Here is a 14,896-nt window from a genome sequence, read left to right as displayed (position 1 = left end):
TATGAACAGTAAAAGCAATTGGTCTCACCTCCTTTTACACCCCACCGCCGTTAAGTTTATTTACCCCCCCCCCAAATGAATAGAAGGCGTGTTTCTTTATGTTTAAAGGAGATTCCAAACACCAATGTTCACGTCTGTTACCTTCAGTTTTGAGATATAAGTATCCCCATAAAAATAATTCACTATTTTTCACTACCTTTCATACTACCCCCCCACCCGTAAGTGAATTTTCCGGCAAAAAATACTTGTTTCTTTAATAGTGAAGAATCTTCTAAATACCAATTATCACGACTCTAACTTCTTCACTTTTTGATTTATGTGTCTTCATGAAAGGAATTCAACTCCTTTTCACTCCCACCCTCCAAGATGGTCCCCCAGCCCCAAACGCGTTTTTCTCTGTTTAAGGGGTTTCAACTACCAATTTTCACGTCCGTAACAACTTTAGTTTTTATTAGATGTATGTATTCTCATACAATTAAGTCAATTAATTTTTCAATTCTTTCACCCCCCCCCCCATTCATTGGATTTCCCGAGAATACGTAATTCTTTACTTTTGAAGCATATTCCAAATAACTAATTTCACGTCTGTAATATCTTCATTTTTGAAATATCAGTAGCCTAATTAAATTAATTCAACACCATTTTCAGCCCCTTCCACCCAAGTGGTATTTCCGAAAGCTAAAAATACACGTTTCTTTATTTTGAATAGAGAAAAAAAATACCATTTTCACTTCTGTAACATATTAAGTTTTTGAGATATACTGTAGAAATACTCTTTTTAAATTTTCACTCCTTTTTAGTTCCCCTTAAGTGGAGTTTCCAAAAACAAATCGCCTATCTTTCTTTACATTTACAGGAGATTCAAAATACCTACTTTTTACGTCTGTAACATTTTACTTTTCTCAGATATTCTGTAGATATACTCTTTCAAAAAATTCTCCCCAGTTTGTCACTCCTGTTTAACCGCCATTAATTGGATTTTCCAAAAACTCAACCCATTATTCACCCTTTTACACCCCTCCTATTTGGATTTAAAGAAAGCAAAAAAATACGTGTTCTTGTATTTTTAAAGGAGATTCTAAAAAACGATTTTTTACATCAGTAAACTTTTAAAGGTTTAGGATGTAGACACCCTCATTTTAAAAATTCACCCCCTTTTCACCCCCCATTATTTGGATTTTCCAAAAACGAAAAGTACCTGTTTCTTTATTTTTAAAATAGATACCAAATACCAATTTTCAGGTCTGTAATATCTTCAGGTTCTGAAATATAAGTCGCCACATTAAAGGCATTCAACCGCTTTTTTCACCCTTTTCCACCCTTCCTATTGGGATTTTCCAAAAACAAAGAAATACGTATTTCTTCATTTTTAAAGGAGATTCTAAATGCCAATTTTCACATCTTTAAACTTTAAAAGTTTTGAGATATAGATACACTCATTTTAAAAATTCACCCCCTTTTCATACCCCCCATTAATTGGATTTTCCAAAAACAAAAAAATACGTATTTCTTTATTTTTAAAGGAGATCCCAAACACCAATTTTCAGGTCTGTAATATCTTCAGTTTATGAGATATACGTATCCTCATTAAAGTCATTCAACCCCTTTTTCACCCTTTTTCACCCCTCCTATTGGGATTTTCCGAAAACAAAAAATACATGTTTCTTTGTTTTTAATGAAGATTCTAAGTACCAATTTTTACATCTGTAACCTTTAAATGTTTTGAGATAAAGATGCACTCATTTTCAAAATTCACCCCCTTTTCACCCTCCCATTAATTGGATTTCCCAAGAATAAAAAAATACATGCTCCTTTATTTTTAAAAGAGATCAAGACTACCAATTTTCAGGTCTGTAATATCTTCAGTTTCTGATATATAAGTACCGGTATCCTGATTAAAGGCATTCAACCCCTTTTTCACCCATTTTCGCCCCTTCTATTGGGATTTTCTGGAAACAAAAAAATACGTGTTTCCTTATTTTTAAAGAAGATTCTAAATACCAATTTTTACATTTCTAAACTTTAAAAGTTTTGAGATATAGGTACACTCATTTTAAAATTTCACCCCCCTTTTCACCCCCTTAGCGACGGAATATCCAAAAACCCTCTCTTAGCGAGCACCTACATCTTAATATGAATATATCCCCAAAATTTCATTTCTTTATGTCCAGTAGTTTTGGCTCGGCGATGATGAATCAGTCAGTCGGTCAGTCAGGACAAGTTATTTTATATATATAGATTTGGAGGTGCCAAGGTGCTGCAAGTTTGTCTTGCAGGAGTTTTTGCATGTTGGTAAAGCTACTGACATAATACTAGCCTCTTTAAGCACCTTCATATTATGCCACTGGACTGACCCAAAATCGAGCCCACCCTCTGAAGGCCAGAGAGTGCTCTGTAATCTGAACCACTCAGCCCAGCACTGAAGTGAAAACTATTGCTCATAAAGTGTGCATATCAAAGTTCATCAGCTTGCATAAAAAAATCAGTGTACCTGTATTTTACTCTACAGCGTTCATCGTAAGACATACCAGTTGACAGATGGTTTTTGTCAGTGAAATTATTGTCATTTGCACCCATGTAACTTAAAAGCTTTCCAGTCTATTGAACACACAACTATAACATTCTTGTAGAAAAATACATTAAATGAGGAATAAAAATGCACACTATTAAACAATGATGTTTTATTCTTGAAAGAACATCATCAGATTCTATCAAGTCACACTAATGATGAGAATTGCAATTCCATGTGTTCAGGAAACTAAATGGAAGGGCAGGAAAGCAAGAGAGCTTGGAAGAAGTTGCTGTACAGCAGATCAAATAGTGCAGGAAGACATGGTTTCAGATTTATTCTCTCCAAAGACATGGTCACCTGGGTGGTTAGTGTACACAGGAGAAGCGACACAATGTGTGTGAAGTTATGTCTTGGGGAAGAGTTTACCATTGTAACTGCCTACACTTCACAAGTTGGCTGTAAGGAAGAAGAGAAGGATGCATTCTGGAGGGACCTGAACAGGAACTTCCCTATATATCAACTGATGAAAGGATATTTCTAGGTGTAGACCTGAATGGACATGGCATTAATGTTTGAGGAGAGAACTTGGAGGTTGGGAATTTGATGTGAGAAATGAAGAGGGTGAGTGTGTGTTGAATTTTGCCCTGGCATCGGTCTAGTGATTTGTAACACCTTTCAGAAAACCAAAAGGCATCTAATGACTTACAAAAGTGGAGGAAGAGAAAACTGAATAATTTTCTCTTATGCAGACAAATCCATCTTAAGGAGGTTAAGAATTGTAAAATCATGGAGAAAGATGTGACATCTCAACACAAGGTGCTGATGCTTAACTATGAATGTACCGGTGCAAAGAAAAGGGCAGTAAAGAAAATTACTCCAAGAATTAAATGGCGAAGATTAAAAGATAAAAGTTTGGGATGTGAATTTAAGGATAAGGTTCTGCAACAAATAGTAGTGCAAGGAGTTAAGCAATGGCAGATGATAAATGGAGAAGTAATCAGAAAAGTGTGGAAGTTTTGAGTAAGATGTCTGGGAAAGGTGCTCTACTGGACAAAGAAACATGGTTATGGAATGAAGAGGTCCAGGATATCATCAAGGTAAAAAGGAAAGCCAAAAAGAAAAGGAATTGTCTGACAGAGAACAATACAAACAAGCAAATAAAGCTGCAAAAAGAGGGGTAGGGAAAGCAAAGGCAGCTGCATGGAATGGAGTCTATGAAGAGCTAGAGAACACAAAAGGGGAGACAAAGCTTTTCAGAATTCCTAAGGTAAATGACAGAGCATCGAAATATCTTGGACACATCAGGCAGATGAAGAATGAACAAGGAGTGGTCATTCAAAATAAAGAACATAAGAAGGGATGGGAGGAATATTTTAAAAAGGTGCTCTTTGAGGAGAATGTTTGGCTTGTTTTTGAGGATGGTATAACAAATTGTAATGTAACAATTGGCATATCTAGGGCAGGGGTTGTAACTACTATGAGCAAAATGAAATGTGAGAAAGCAACTGGCCCTGATGAAATACCGGTGGAAGCTTGGAATAGGGTTGCCACCTGTCCCGTATTGTGTGGGACAGGTGGAATCCTGTATTTGAGGTGAAAATTTTGCATCCCGTAAAAACGAGCATTTGTCTTTTCTTGTCTCAAAAAATGTTTTAAAATCTGTATTTGTTGAGCGGCATTTCCATCCCAATTTCTAACGTGATTAGAAATTGGCGTAATTGATATGGAGGAACTGTATGAAGTGTTTTGTCATATTGGGAATATTCCTGCCAGTATTTCGGAGAGTACAGAGGGTGCTTCAAACAAGTGGTTGTCAGTGTTTACTAGTCGTGAAGGACAATAGAAACTAATAGAATTATAAAAAAACTTGTGTCTTTTGTAATGAGTATTCCTGGGTCAAATGCATTTTTTTGAATGCATTTTCTCCTTAATGACAGCAGAAACAGGTGTTCATATTTTTAGGTATATGTCCCTTATTTCTTACATCAAAAAATGGCAACCCTAGCTTAGAAATGCCTGGTTGAAGAGGGAATAGAGATATTGTAGAATCTATTCCAACAGATATTTCAAGAAGGAAAAATGCCCAAGGAATGTATTGGGAGAGTACTATAATTCATATATATATATATATATATAAGGAGATAGGGGACATTCAGTATTGTGCAAATTACAGAGGAATAAAACTTGTGTTGCACATTGAAAATGTGGAAAATTATTGAAGGTAAGGCTTAGGAAGGAGATAATAGTAGCGTAAGAACAATTAGGGATTTTTGCCAGGGAAAGCAACTATGGATGCTATTTTTGCTCTTAGGCAGGTCATGAAAAAGCAGAAAGAACTACATATGGTGTTCATAGACTTAGAAAAGGTTCATGATCATGTGTCCCGGGAGCTGCATGAGATGCAAGAGAATATCAGAGAAGTATGTACACCTTTTTCAGGACATATATCAAGGAGCAAAGACTCAAGTTAAAAGAAGCATAGAATTGGCAGAAGCCATACCAGTTCAAGTTGGTTTTCATCAAGGATCTTCACTTAGAACTTATATTTATAATCTGATAATGGATATTCTTTCTGAAAATCTATGAGAACCAACTCCATGATACAAGAAATGAGGTGGATGAGAGAGTGTTGGAAATGATTTTGTATTATGCAGCACAAATAGAGAACAGCTTGAACATAAACTAAAATGTTGCTGAAGAGCCCTAGAGGGAAAGAGGTCTTAAAGTCATAATAAGACTAAATACATGTTCCTGGAAGGAAATGGGAATGAAACTGTTCAGATGGATGGAAACCAGCTTCAGGCAAGGAACAGTTTCAAGTACTTGAGATCCACTATGTCTGCCAATGGTAATCTCAGACTAGAAATTAGCTTCCAAATTCAGGTTTCCTGGTTCAACTGGAAAAGTTTGTCTGGTGTCTTCTGTGACAGGAGGCTAAATATCCCAACAAATGTGCCATGAGACCTGCAATGCTATATAGTGCAGAAACTAGGTCAACAGCTGAAATGAAGATGCTGAGATAGATGTATGGAGTTGCAAGGAAAGATCACATCAGGGATACCTTTAGATGTGCAGCAGGATTAAAGTTACTTGAAATATCTGATGATTGCTCTGGTATGGCCACATTAAGCACATGGATGAGAACTATGAAAGAAAATAATGCTTGACATGGATGGTTTGCATGCGGGAAGATCTCGGGGAGCAGCAGTTACCAGAAAATATTGTTTGGGGCCGAGGGAAATAGAACAGCTTGTTAGAAATGTCGAACCTGCATGAACGGGAAAAGAAGAAAAAGAAGAGGAACTTAACTTTATTGCTTCTGATTGTGAACATTAAATAAATTCAGGTAGCTCGAAAGTACTAGTGTTTTCTTCCCAATGCAGCTTGAGCTCATAATTTGGAAACTGTACTCTTCAAGACACTGGCTGGCTAGTACACCACAAGTGGCTAGCAAGTGGAGAGATGTATCTCCCCTAGTAAATTGGCACTACATTGTACTTATCACATGATAACATCCAGTGGTGTCACAGCAGTGTACTAGCCTGCCAGTGACTTTGAGAGGCGTGGTTTCCAGCTGATGAGCCCAAGCTGCAAAACTGGTACCTCCTTTTTACGATTGAGCTACCTGAATATATTTAAACAACTGTAGGTTTAAACGGTGCATTACAAGTACTTTTCTTTTGTCCCATTTTATGCTTCACTGTATACCATACTTGTATAACTGTTTTGAAAGGGCCGATACATGTTTCCTTATCCTTGATCCTAGCCAGAGAGAGGCAGGGATAGCAGGTAATTGGAACGGATGGTTAATGACCTTGGATTTTTCATGTGAGACAGTAGCCTATATATACATTTTTGTAATTCACAAAACATGCTCTTTAGGTTCAAAGGTTGTCCAATATTATAATGCAAGATTCAGAAAATATGTCTTAAATCTTGCAGAGAAAATCATGTGAAAGGGGTGATAATTATGTAAATAATATGGTAGTAACCATGGGTGAAGAATCTTCTCATTCAAGAAATTCTCACAAATGACTGACCAGTTGATCTTTCCTACTTTACATTAACACTAATTTTCCTCTCTTCAGATCACTTATTGATAAAAAATTATGCTGATGTCTTCTATTTGGTATTTTCTCAGATGGGCCAAGGAAAGCCGTTGGAAAACATGGAGGCTCTTTCACAATCATATCTCGTTGAGCTAAGTGTGCTGGCTCCTAGTGGACAAGATGCTATAGCTGAGGATATGCGTAGCTTTGCAGAGCAGCTGAGGCCACTAGTACAGCTTGAAAAAGTGGATTACAAGCGACTGCAGCATGTACCTTGAGGATATTCATTGGAATTTGTACTGTCACTGCAAGTAGAGTGAAAGTGGATCAACTCAGCAATGTCCATCCAGAAGGCAGGCCCCATCGAGGTGTTGTAATGTGTACCATCTTCATTCCCTTGTGTGGCGTACTGGTGTCTGCTGAGTTGTCTTGATAATAAATTGTTAATTTTCATCCCTCCCCCCTCAATTTAAATATAGCTTTACAGAATGGTTGGGAAAGCCATTAGAAGCTGTTAACTATATGTGAATGCGCTTAGTACATTGTATGAGTATTGCAGATCGATTTTTGAGAAAGCAGGAGTACAGATTCTTTGAAAAAGAAATTAAAGAGTTGGAATGTATACAAATATTAGAAGACAGGGGATATTCTGTTTGTGTAATTATGTTTATCAACAGGTCTCATTTTATAAAATGAAAATATGACATTGTAATTTGGAATTAAAATTCACAAATACTAGCTAGAATGTGTGCCAATGGAAACAATTGAGATCTTATTTTAATTTTGACTGATGCTAAGGAATTTTTTATGTGATTATGTATCTGAGCAGGACTTAAAGCAAGGTCTTCAAAAACTTTGTTTCGAGGGACATTGCCTTGTTTCATACCACATGAATCCAAAAGACTATGTGTAGGTCAATTTGATGTGTTAATGTGAGATATATTACAATTTTAATAACAATCTGTATAAACTCATGGTGCTGCAGTCTGATGGGTCTTGTGCTACCAAGTGACCACTGCTCAGCCTGAGGGCCTGTAGATTACAAAGTGATGAGTTGCTGGCAATGTGAATTCTCTTGGCTGTTTTTCTTGTGTTTTATGGAGCGGGGCTGCTACCTCATCGTTGGATATTTAAACCTCGGAATTTCATTTTTGTCCGTATTGAACTGAGAAAGGATGATAGGAAAACTTAAAACGGTCCACCTTTTCAATACAAAAATGTTATAGTTTATTTATAACATGTATTTGTACTTGGAACTAGTTTCAACGCTGATTTGCGTCATCAGCCAAAATGTGGGAATAGGCAAGCATTTAGGCATTTATATTACACAAGGCGTTACATTAAACAATACACATCTTACAAGGAGATAAAAAGATGTGTATTATTTAATGTAACACCTTGTGTAAAAAAACTGGGTTATATGAAGGAGTTATATCATGTTCAAAATCATGCTTTCACGTCTCTGCACAATATTTAAAATGAAATTTTACCGTTGGTCTTTATAGCTATTGTTGAGAGTGAAGGAGAATTTCCTGTTTTGTATGTTTATCAGGAACTCAAGGGAGACTTCATTAGTTAGTCAGAACATAGAAAAATGAGAACTCTTAAGGTTTCACTTTACTTTGTCCTGCCTGCTGGCTCTTCAGAAATGTGTGCACGTGTGTTTTATATTCAGGAATCATTCAAGAAGAACACTTTCGCACTGCAAGATGTGTGGTTAAGGTTATTTTTAATATGTATAACTTTTGTTTTCTCAACGATTCATTTGTTTCTATACTCGTCCCTGTTTTTATCTCCTTGTAAGATGTGTATTGTTTAATGTAACGCCTTGTGTAATATAAATGCCTAAATGCTTGCCTATTCCCACATTTTGGCTGATGACGCAAATCAGCGTTGAAACTAGTTCCAAGTACAAATACATGTTATAAATAAACTATAACATTTTTGTATTGAAAAGGTGGACCGTTTTAAGTTTTCCTATCATCCTCATCGTTGGATAGTTGAGTTGTTCTCACATAGGCCGAATGGACCTCGAACTAGCCTTTAGATGCAGATAAATATTCCTGACCTGGCTGGAAATCAAACACAGGGCCTTCACGTAAGAAAGAGGCTCACTGCCCCTGTACATCGGGAATGGCTATAGTATGTATACACTCGGTATAGTATATTAGCACATCTGGAGAGTTTGATAGAGTAAGGATATTAGAAAAGTGTATTTCTGGAAAGTACGATTGGAAATATATTTAGTTATGGAAATTACCCATTAAAATATTTTCTTTGCATTTGGGTAACTTAGCAGCTTTCAATATAACAATAATTCATTACTTATGAATTGAGATTTGGCTTTAGTTTGTGAAACATGTTCCAAATCATTATGAATAGTTTACACCCCTTTTCTGTAAAACTATATTAATGCACCGATTCTTTACAAATAGAGCAAGAATATATTAACCCTCTGGAATCTGCACTCTTTAGCATCACACTAGTACCTGCGTAGTGGTCTTGGCACAGCTCGCTAAGAAACTTCAGTTTTGCATAAAACATATTTAGAATTATCAGTAAATTGCTGTGGGATAAAATATTTTCATAGTATATTCCAACCATTTTTATACAAGGGATAAAATATCAATTTATTCAGCGCAATTATTGAACATACCATGAATGTACATTGGCTCAAACAAATATTAACTGCTGTCAGAAGAATTAGTCAGCATCTCACCAAGTAAAACTTGCTTATTCAAGCACTCTTAACTTTTCCATTGGTTCCAGACATCCAGAGCAGAGGCTTGTTGAAAATTCTTAAGGGCCTGCTTTCTGTTTCCCACAATAAATCCCTGAGTTCCAAGTGTACAAAGATATGTTGTCACACAACAGGTACATTTTTAGCCTGTACTTAGTGGACTTGCAGGGCATAAACTGTTCAAACCTGTAATGTCCATGAAAAGGAATCTGCATTTTTGTCCTTCGTGATGGATTCCTCTAGACTGTAATTCTTTTTGCACTTGCTGATAAAACTTTTATGGAATTTACGGACTGCTACGCGTTTGTCCGTACTGTTTCCTTGTTTGTCATCAAAACGATCAGGTGTAACAGGAACAGAAATCTGTTGTAACTCATCACTGGTCAAAGTAGTCTGAAGAATTAGTGCCAGTGCCATCAGCAGACCATATTTCGCAAACATAGGCATGTTGTAATTTTTATTTTTATTTTTAAATTTTTTTTTTTTTGAGACGTCCTAGCAATGCTAAATTTACATCTTCAATTGTTAACTGTTATATTATCAATGATTTTCATCTTTTGTGAATGTAATAGATTTATGGTAATGTATATTTTGTCTAAATGTGATGTAATTTAATGCAATAAAGAGATATTTTGTGTTATTTGTATTGGTACATCCTTGTTCTTCCCAATCTAATTGTTATACAACTCTTCTAGAGGACCCGTGCTGCTCTGCAGCATTCGTTATAAATAGGTCAGATAACTTGTCCTGATATGAAAATGCTGATGTGCTGCCCGGATATTTTTGAAGGTTTTGTTTTACACTCGACTCTTGATTAACCGGGATAATGTAGGGTTAAGGCTTCCCGGATAAGTAAAACGGTGGTTAACCTGCAAAAAATTGAAAACAGAACATGCGTACTGAAAGTTCAGTTAAAATGATAAATGGTACAACTGGAGTCCCTTGAGCTTGCTGCTGTGAAAACCACTCCAACATGCATTGATCAAGCTCCTCAAACATAGATTTTTCGGTTTGCCATACCACTGTTTGCATCGGACGAGAGAGTTGTGAATAGAGGAGAAGCATCCATGAATGATATTTCATAGGGACACCTACAATGGTCCCTGGTACTCTTCTGTGATGTGGCCCCCCATGAAGGAAGCTCCCTATGAATGCACAATTATCAATGGGGGAATTCCTGTACCCTGACAGAGCATATAATGGTACGGATATAACTTTATTTTACATTGTAAGTTCATATGACCTTCAGACACGACTTTGCAATTTTTGTTACATTATAGGTGATTCGCCACTTCTCTTGTGTTATCAGCAAGATCTGCAGGGAAGCTGAATCCCAAACGTTCTGTGCAGAATTGCCAAGAAAGTGAATTTTCATGAAATGAGGCATTCGAAAAGAGAACCATTGTTTATTGTTGTGAAAACTGTTGTATAAAGTAGACAATTTTGTGATTTCATGAATAATGTTGAGATGTGATTTGTTTTGCAATAATTTATGTAATACTAGGTCGTGTTCCATACGTGGCTCTTTGAGGTTTTTTTTACAGTGAGCCCCGTTTATTCATTGTCAGTCTTGCCAGAGACACTTTTTTTCCTCCTGTGGAGTGAAACGTTACGTGAGTTTTCCAACTATTGTTATTCGAATAAGCAATTATTGTCCTTGCAACTTTTCACCAGTTCAGTATATTATTGTTCATACACAGAATAAATATGAGGTACTGTTCTTAACTAGCTTCTGAATTGTATTGTTTTAAACTTTTAAAACCATTTCCTGAGACATGATCCAAACTGGACATCTCCCCCTTTTTCCCCTGGGCTCTTCATGTTATTAGTCCTATCAAAAGGTATCATTTATGATTTATTCAATTTTACCCTACTGACTATGACATGACGAGTGGTATTTCAGAGTTGGAAGAAAACTAAATGTGAAGGCCTACAGTATCGAAAGCTCATAAAATTGATCAATGATAACATTACACTGGCCATTGTATGTTGTTATATTCTTTGTCTCTTATACTGCCACTCATCGATAGTCGGGGTTACTGCTGCATGTGGAGTATAACAGCCTAATTGAACATTTAAAGTCAAAAACTTCATAATTGTTCCGTATTTAACTGAGAATCACAATACTAAAAAGAAAGTATAGAGGTTCCACCTTTTCAATACACTGTTATTAAGTTGTACCAATATTAAGTTACAACATGTTAACTTTGGGACCGGTTTTGACACATTTAAAGTTTTTACAATGCTTGGTAAAGCTAAAGGTTCCACCTATTCAATACATTATCGTAATGGTCTGTTTAGAACATCACATATTTATTTAACTTATTGTAAAATACATCTTTGGGACCGGTTTCGGCAATCCACTATGCCATCATCAGCCATTGAAAGTTTAATAGCAAGGAACATTCAATAACGTAAAAATATGCTAAAGAATCAGTATAGAATGTATGCTTGGCATACTTTTAACAGCAAGTACTATTCTACATGAAAAACATTAAAAATAGCTAGATAACATTGACCCATTGTACTATACAAATAACATGTCTTTTTAAAAATACAGTATTATTTGGTGCGTCTAAAAAAATTATGTACAGTCACTCCCATAAATATTCGGCCACTGATAAAATCCGAGAAAAAGTGATGACAATAACGCACCCATGAGCCAAATGTGTCCAAGTTATGAAACTATATTTGGTTGCTTAGGCCGAAGAGGAATCACGGAACATTGATGTACAGTATGCTGTAAAAGAAAGGACATAGTGGACATGGGTGAAATGACACGCCTCAAATATATTCGGTCCCCCGAAAAGGCCGGGATTGCCGTTGTGTTCATTGACAGAGACAGGGCAGATAGCGTTGCAAAACGTTCAGCTCAGGAGTGCGTGCCGCGAGACACGTTGTGTAGAAATCATTTGCTGCAGTGTTGCGGAATGGTATCAAATGGGGTGCAAAAGACAACACAATACCACTTTTGAAGAACGCAGATCGTGATATTCCATCATGCTCGATGTAAATCGCATAGAAAGATATCGCAGATGCTTAACATAACCAGAACAACAATTGGAGATATAATAAGACGATGCAAAAATGAAGACAGAATTGATTCAATTCCCCTGACAGGCAGACCAAGAAGGCTGACACAACGAGAGGAGCGGTTGTGCTTCAAAATGAAAAACGAAATCCGAAAATTAGTGCTCCGAAACTGGCAGCAGCTGTTTCAGAGGAGTGTGGAAAGAAAGTGGGTACTGATACCGTGCGAAGAGCACTGCGAAGGAATGAGTTCTTTCGGAGAAGAGCTAGGAGGAAACCATACATTAGTGCAGTAAATAAAAACAAGCAGCTAGAGTTCGCAAAAACCTTCGTACGCAAACCCAGTGCTTGGTGGGAGGATATGATGAGAAAAAGTGATGACAATAACGCACCCATGAGCCAAATGTGTCCAAGTAATGAAACTATATTTGGTTGCTTAGGCCGAAGAGGAATCACGGAACATTGATGTACAGTATGCTGTAAAAGAAAGGACATAGTGGACATGGGTGAAATGACACGCCTCAAATATATTCGGTCACCTGAAAAGGCCGGGATTGTCGTTGTGTTCATTGACAGAGACAGGGCAGATAGCGTTGCAAAATGTTCAGCTCAGGAGTGCGTGCCGCGAGACGCGTTGTGCAGAAATCATTTGCTGCAGTGTTGCGGAATGGTATCAGCTGGCAGCAGCTGTTTCAGAGGAGTGTGGAAAGAAAGTGGGTACTGATACCGTGCGAAGGAATGAGTTCTTTCGGAGAAGAGCTAGGAGGAAACCATACATTAGTGCAGTAAATAAAAACAAGCAGCTAGAGTTCGCAAAAACCTTCGTACGCAAACCCAGTGCTTGGTGGGAGGATGTGTTATTTGTTGATGAGTCAAAGTTCAACATCTTCGGGTCCGATGGAAGGCAATTTGTGTGGCGGAAACGTCACGAGGAATTGAGAACAAGCAATTTACAAGCAACGGTAAAAAAATTGTGGAGGAAGAGCAATCGTGTAGGGATGTGTAGCATGGAACGGGGTTGGTGCACTGAGTTTCATTGAAGATACTTTGACAAAAAAGGGGGTATTTGGCTATCTTCAAAAACAATTTGCGGAACAACTTGGTATACACTGTACTTTCAAGTTCTACCAAGATATCGACCTCAAGCACAAGTCATAACTTGTCAGGGAGTGGCTGTTGTACAACTGCCCGAAGGTTTTGAAACTCCACCACAGTCACCCAACCTGAACCCCATCGAGAAGGTATGGAGTCGAATGAAGGCAGCTCTGCAATTGCGGCGGCCAAGTACCTTCAGAGACTTGAAGAGGAGACTGCTACAAGAATGGGCGGCATTAAGCCTTGATTCTATCAAGAAAGTTATCGCCAGTATGCCGAATCGACTAGAATATGTCCTAAAACATCAAGGTGAACCTATAAAGTACTGAATGTGTAACATTGTTGTGAATTATGCAAGTTTATGTTGGTTTTTGTATAGTGGCCGAATATTTTTGAGGTGGCACTGGAATTATTGCTTTTATTTAATGTACGACAGAGGGCGTACTGATGACTGTCAGAAGATTTTGAATTACATCACAATGTTTGTAGAACGTGTTACTATGTTTTCCTACATGTTTCATTGTATTAAACGTCATCACTATAGTGTAAGAATAACTACCCATTAAAAGTGTGTGAAAAATCAGACTGACCGAATATTTATGGGAGTAACTGTATATGATTGAAAAAGTCTATGATTTGGTGTAGCTTATGTACAAGAAATTCATATGAAATTGATAAGTGATTCTACAAAGCATCTGCCATATTAAACCACAGTTTTTTAACAGCAAGTCCTATTCTACATGAAAAACATTAAAAATGGCTAGATAACATTGACCCATTGTATTATACAAGTAACATGTCTTTTTAAAAATACAGTATTATTTGGTGCATCTAAAATTGTTTTTTAGGTGATTGAAAAAGTCTATAATTTGGTGTAGTTGATGTACAGGAAGTTCATATAAAATTGATAAATGATTCTACAAAACATCTGCCATTATTAAAGCACAGTTTTTTGGTTCCTCATGATATGCGACTTATACTGTTTGATAGTATATACAGGTTCTTCTTTCTTAAAAATTATTGACAAAACAGTTTATGTTTGACTAATATAAGGAGAAGCAGATTTCTGATATGTTTGATCTTATTTTAGTATTTAAACCTTGCTTCCTAGTATTTTTTCAAGATATATAACTGTATGGCTGAGGCCGAAAGTATGGTTGAGATCTTGAATATTATTTTATATGCCAGGTGGAAGTGGGCAGTAATTAGTATTAATCTCGAACAAGCACGGACCATGTTTTTGAATGTTCCTTGCTATTAAACTTTCAGTGGCTGATGATGGCATAGTGGATTGCCGAAACCGGTCCCAAAGATGTATTTTACAATAAGTTAAATAAATATGTGATGTTCTAAACAGACCATTATGATAATGTATTGAATAGGTGGAACCTTTAGCTTTACCAAGCATTGTCAAATCTTGAGTCAATATGGACAAAAAATGAAGTTTTTAATACTAAACATTTAAAGTGT

At 36.7% G+C, this 14,896-nt stretch overlaps 1 protein-coding gene across 3 annotated transcripts in view; it reads left to right on the top strand.

Moving 5' to 3' along the window:
* MED18 (mediator complex subunit 18) overlaps positions 1-11,006 on the top strand; it is a 75,062-nt gene extending 64,056 nt beyond the window's left edge. For 2 of the 3 annotated variants that reach the window (XM_067144455.2, XM_067144454.2), the window contains exon 5: positions 6,654-11,006. In XM_067144455.2, coding sequence (XP_067000556.1) covers positions 6,654-6,839 — 186 coding nt within the window. In that variant the 3' untranslated portion in view covers positions 6,840-11,006. The remainder of the gene's footprint in view (positions 1-6,653) is intronic. The other variant, XM_067144456.2, reaches the window with a different exon arrangement.
* Positions 11,007-14,896: the final 3,890 nt, after the last annotated feature.

This window comes from Anabrus simplex, chromosome 3 (assembly GCF_040414725.1).
Source record: "Anabrus simplex isolate iqAnaSimp1 chromosome 3, ASM4041472v1, whole genome shotgun sequence".
Taxonomy (NCBI): domain Eukaryota; kingdom Metazoa; phylum Arthropoda; class Insecta; order Orthoptera; family Tettigoniidae; genus Anabrus; species Anabrus simplex.
Note: the sequence above shows the minus strand (reverse complement) of the source record. Positions and strands in the feature narration are given on the sequence as shown.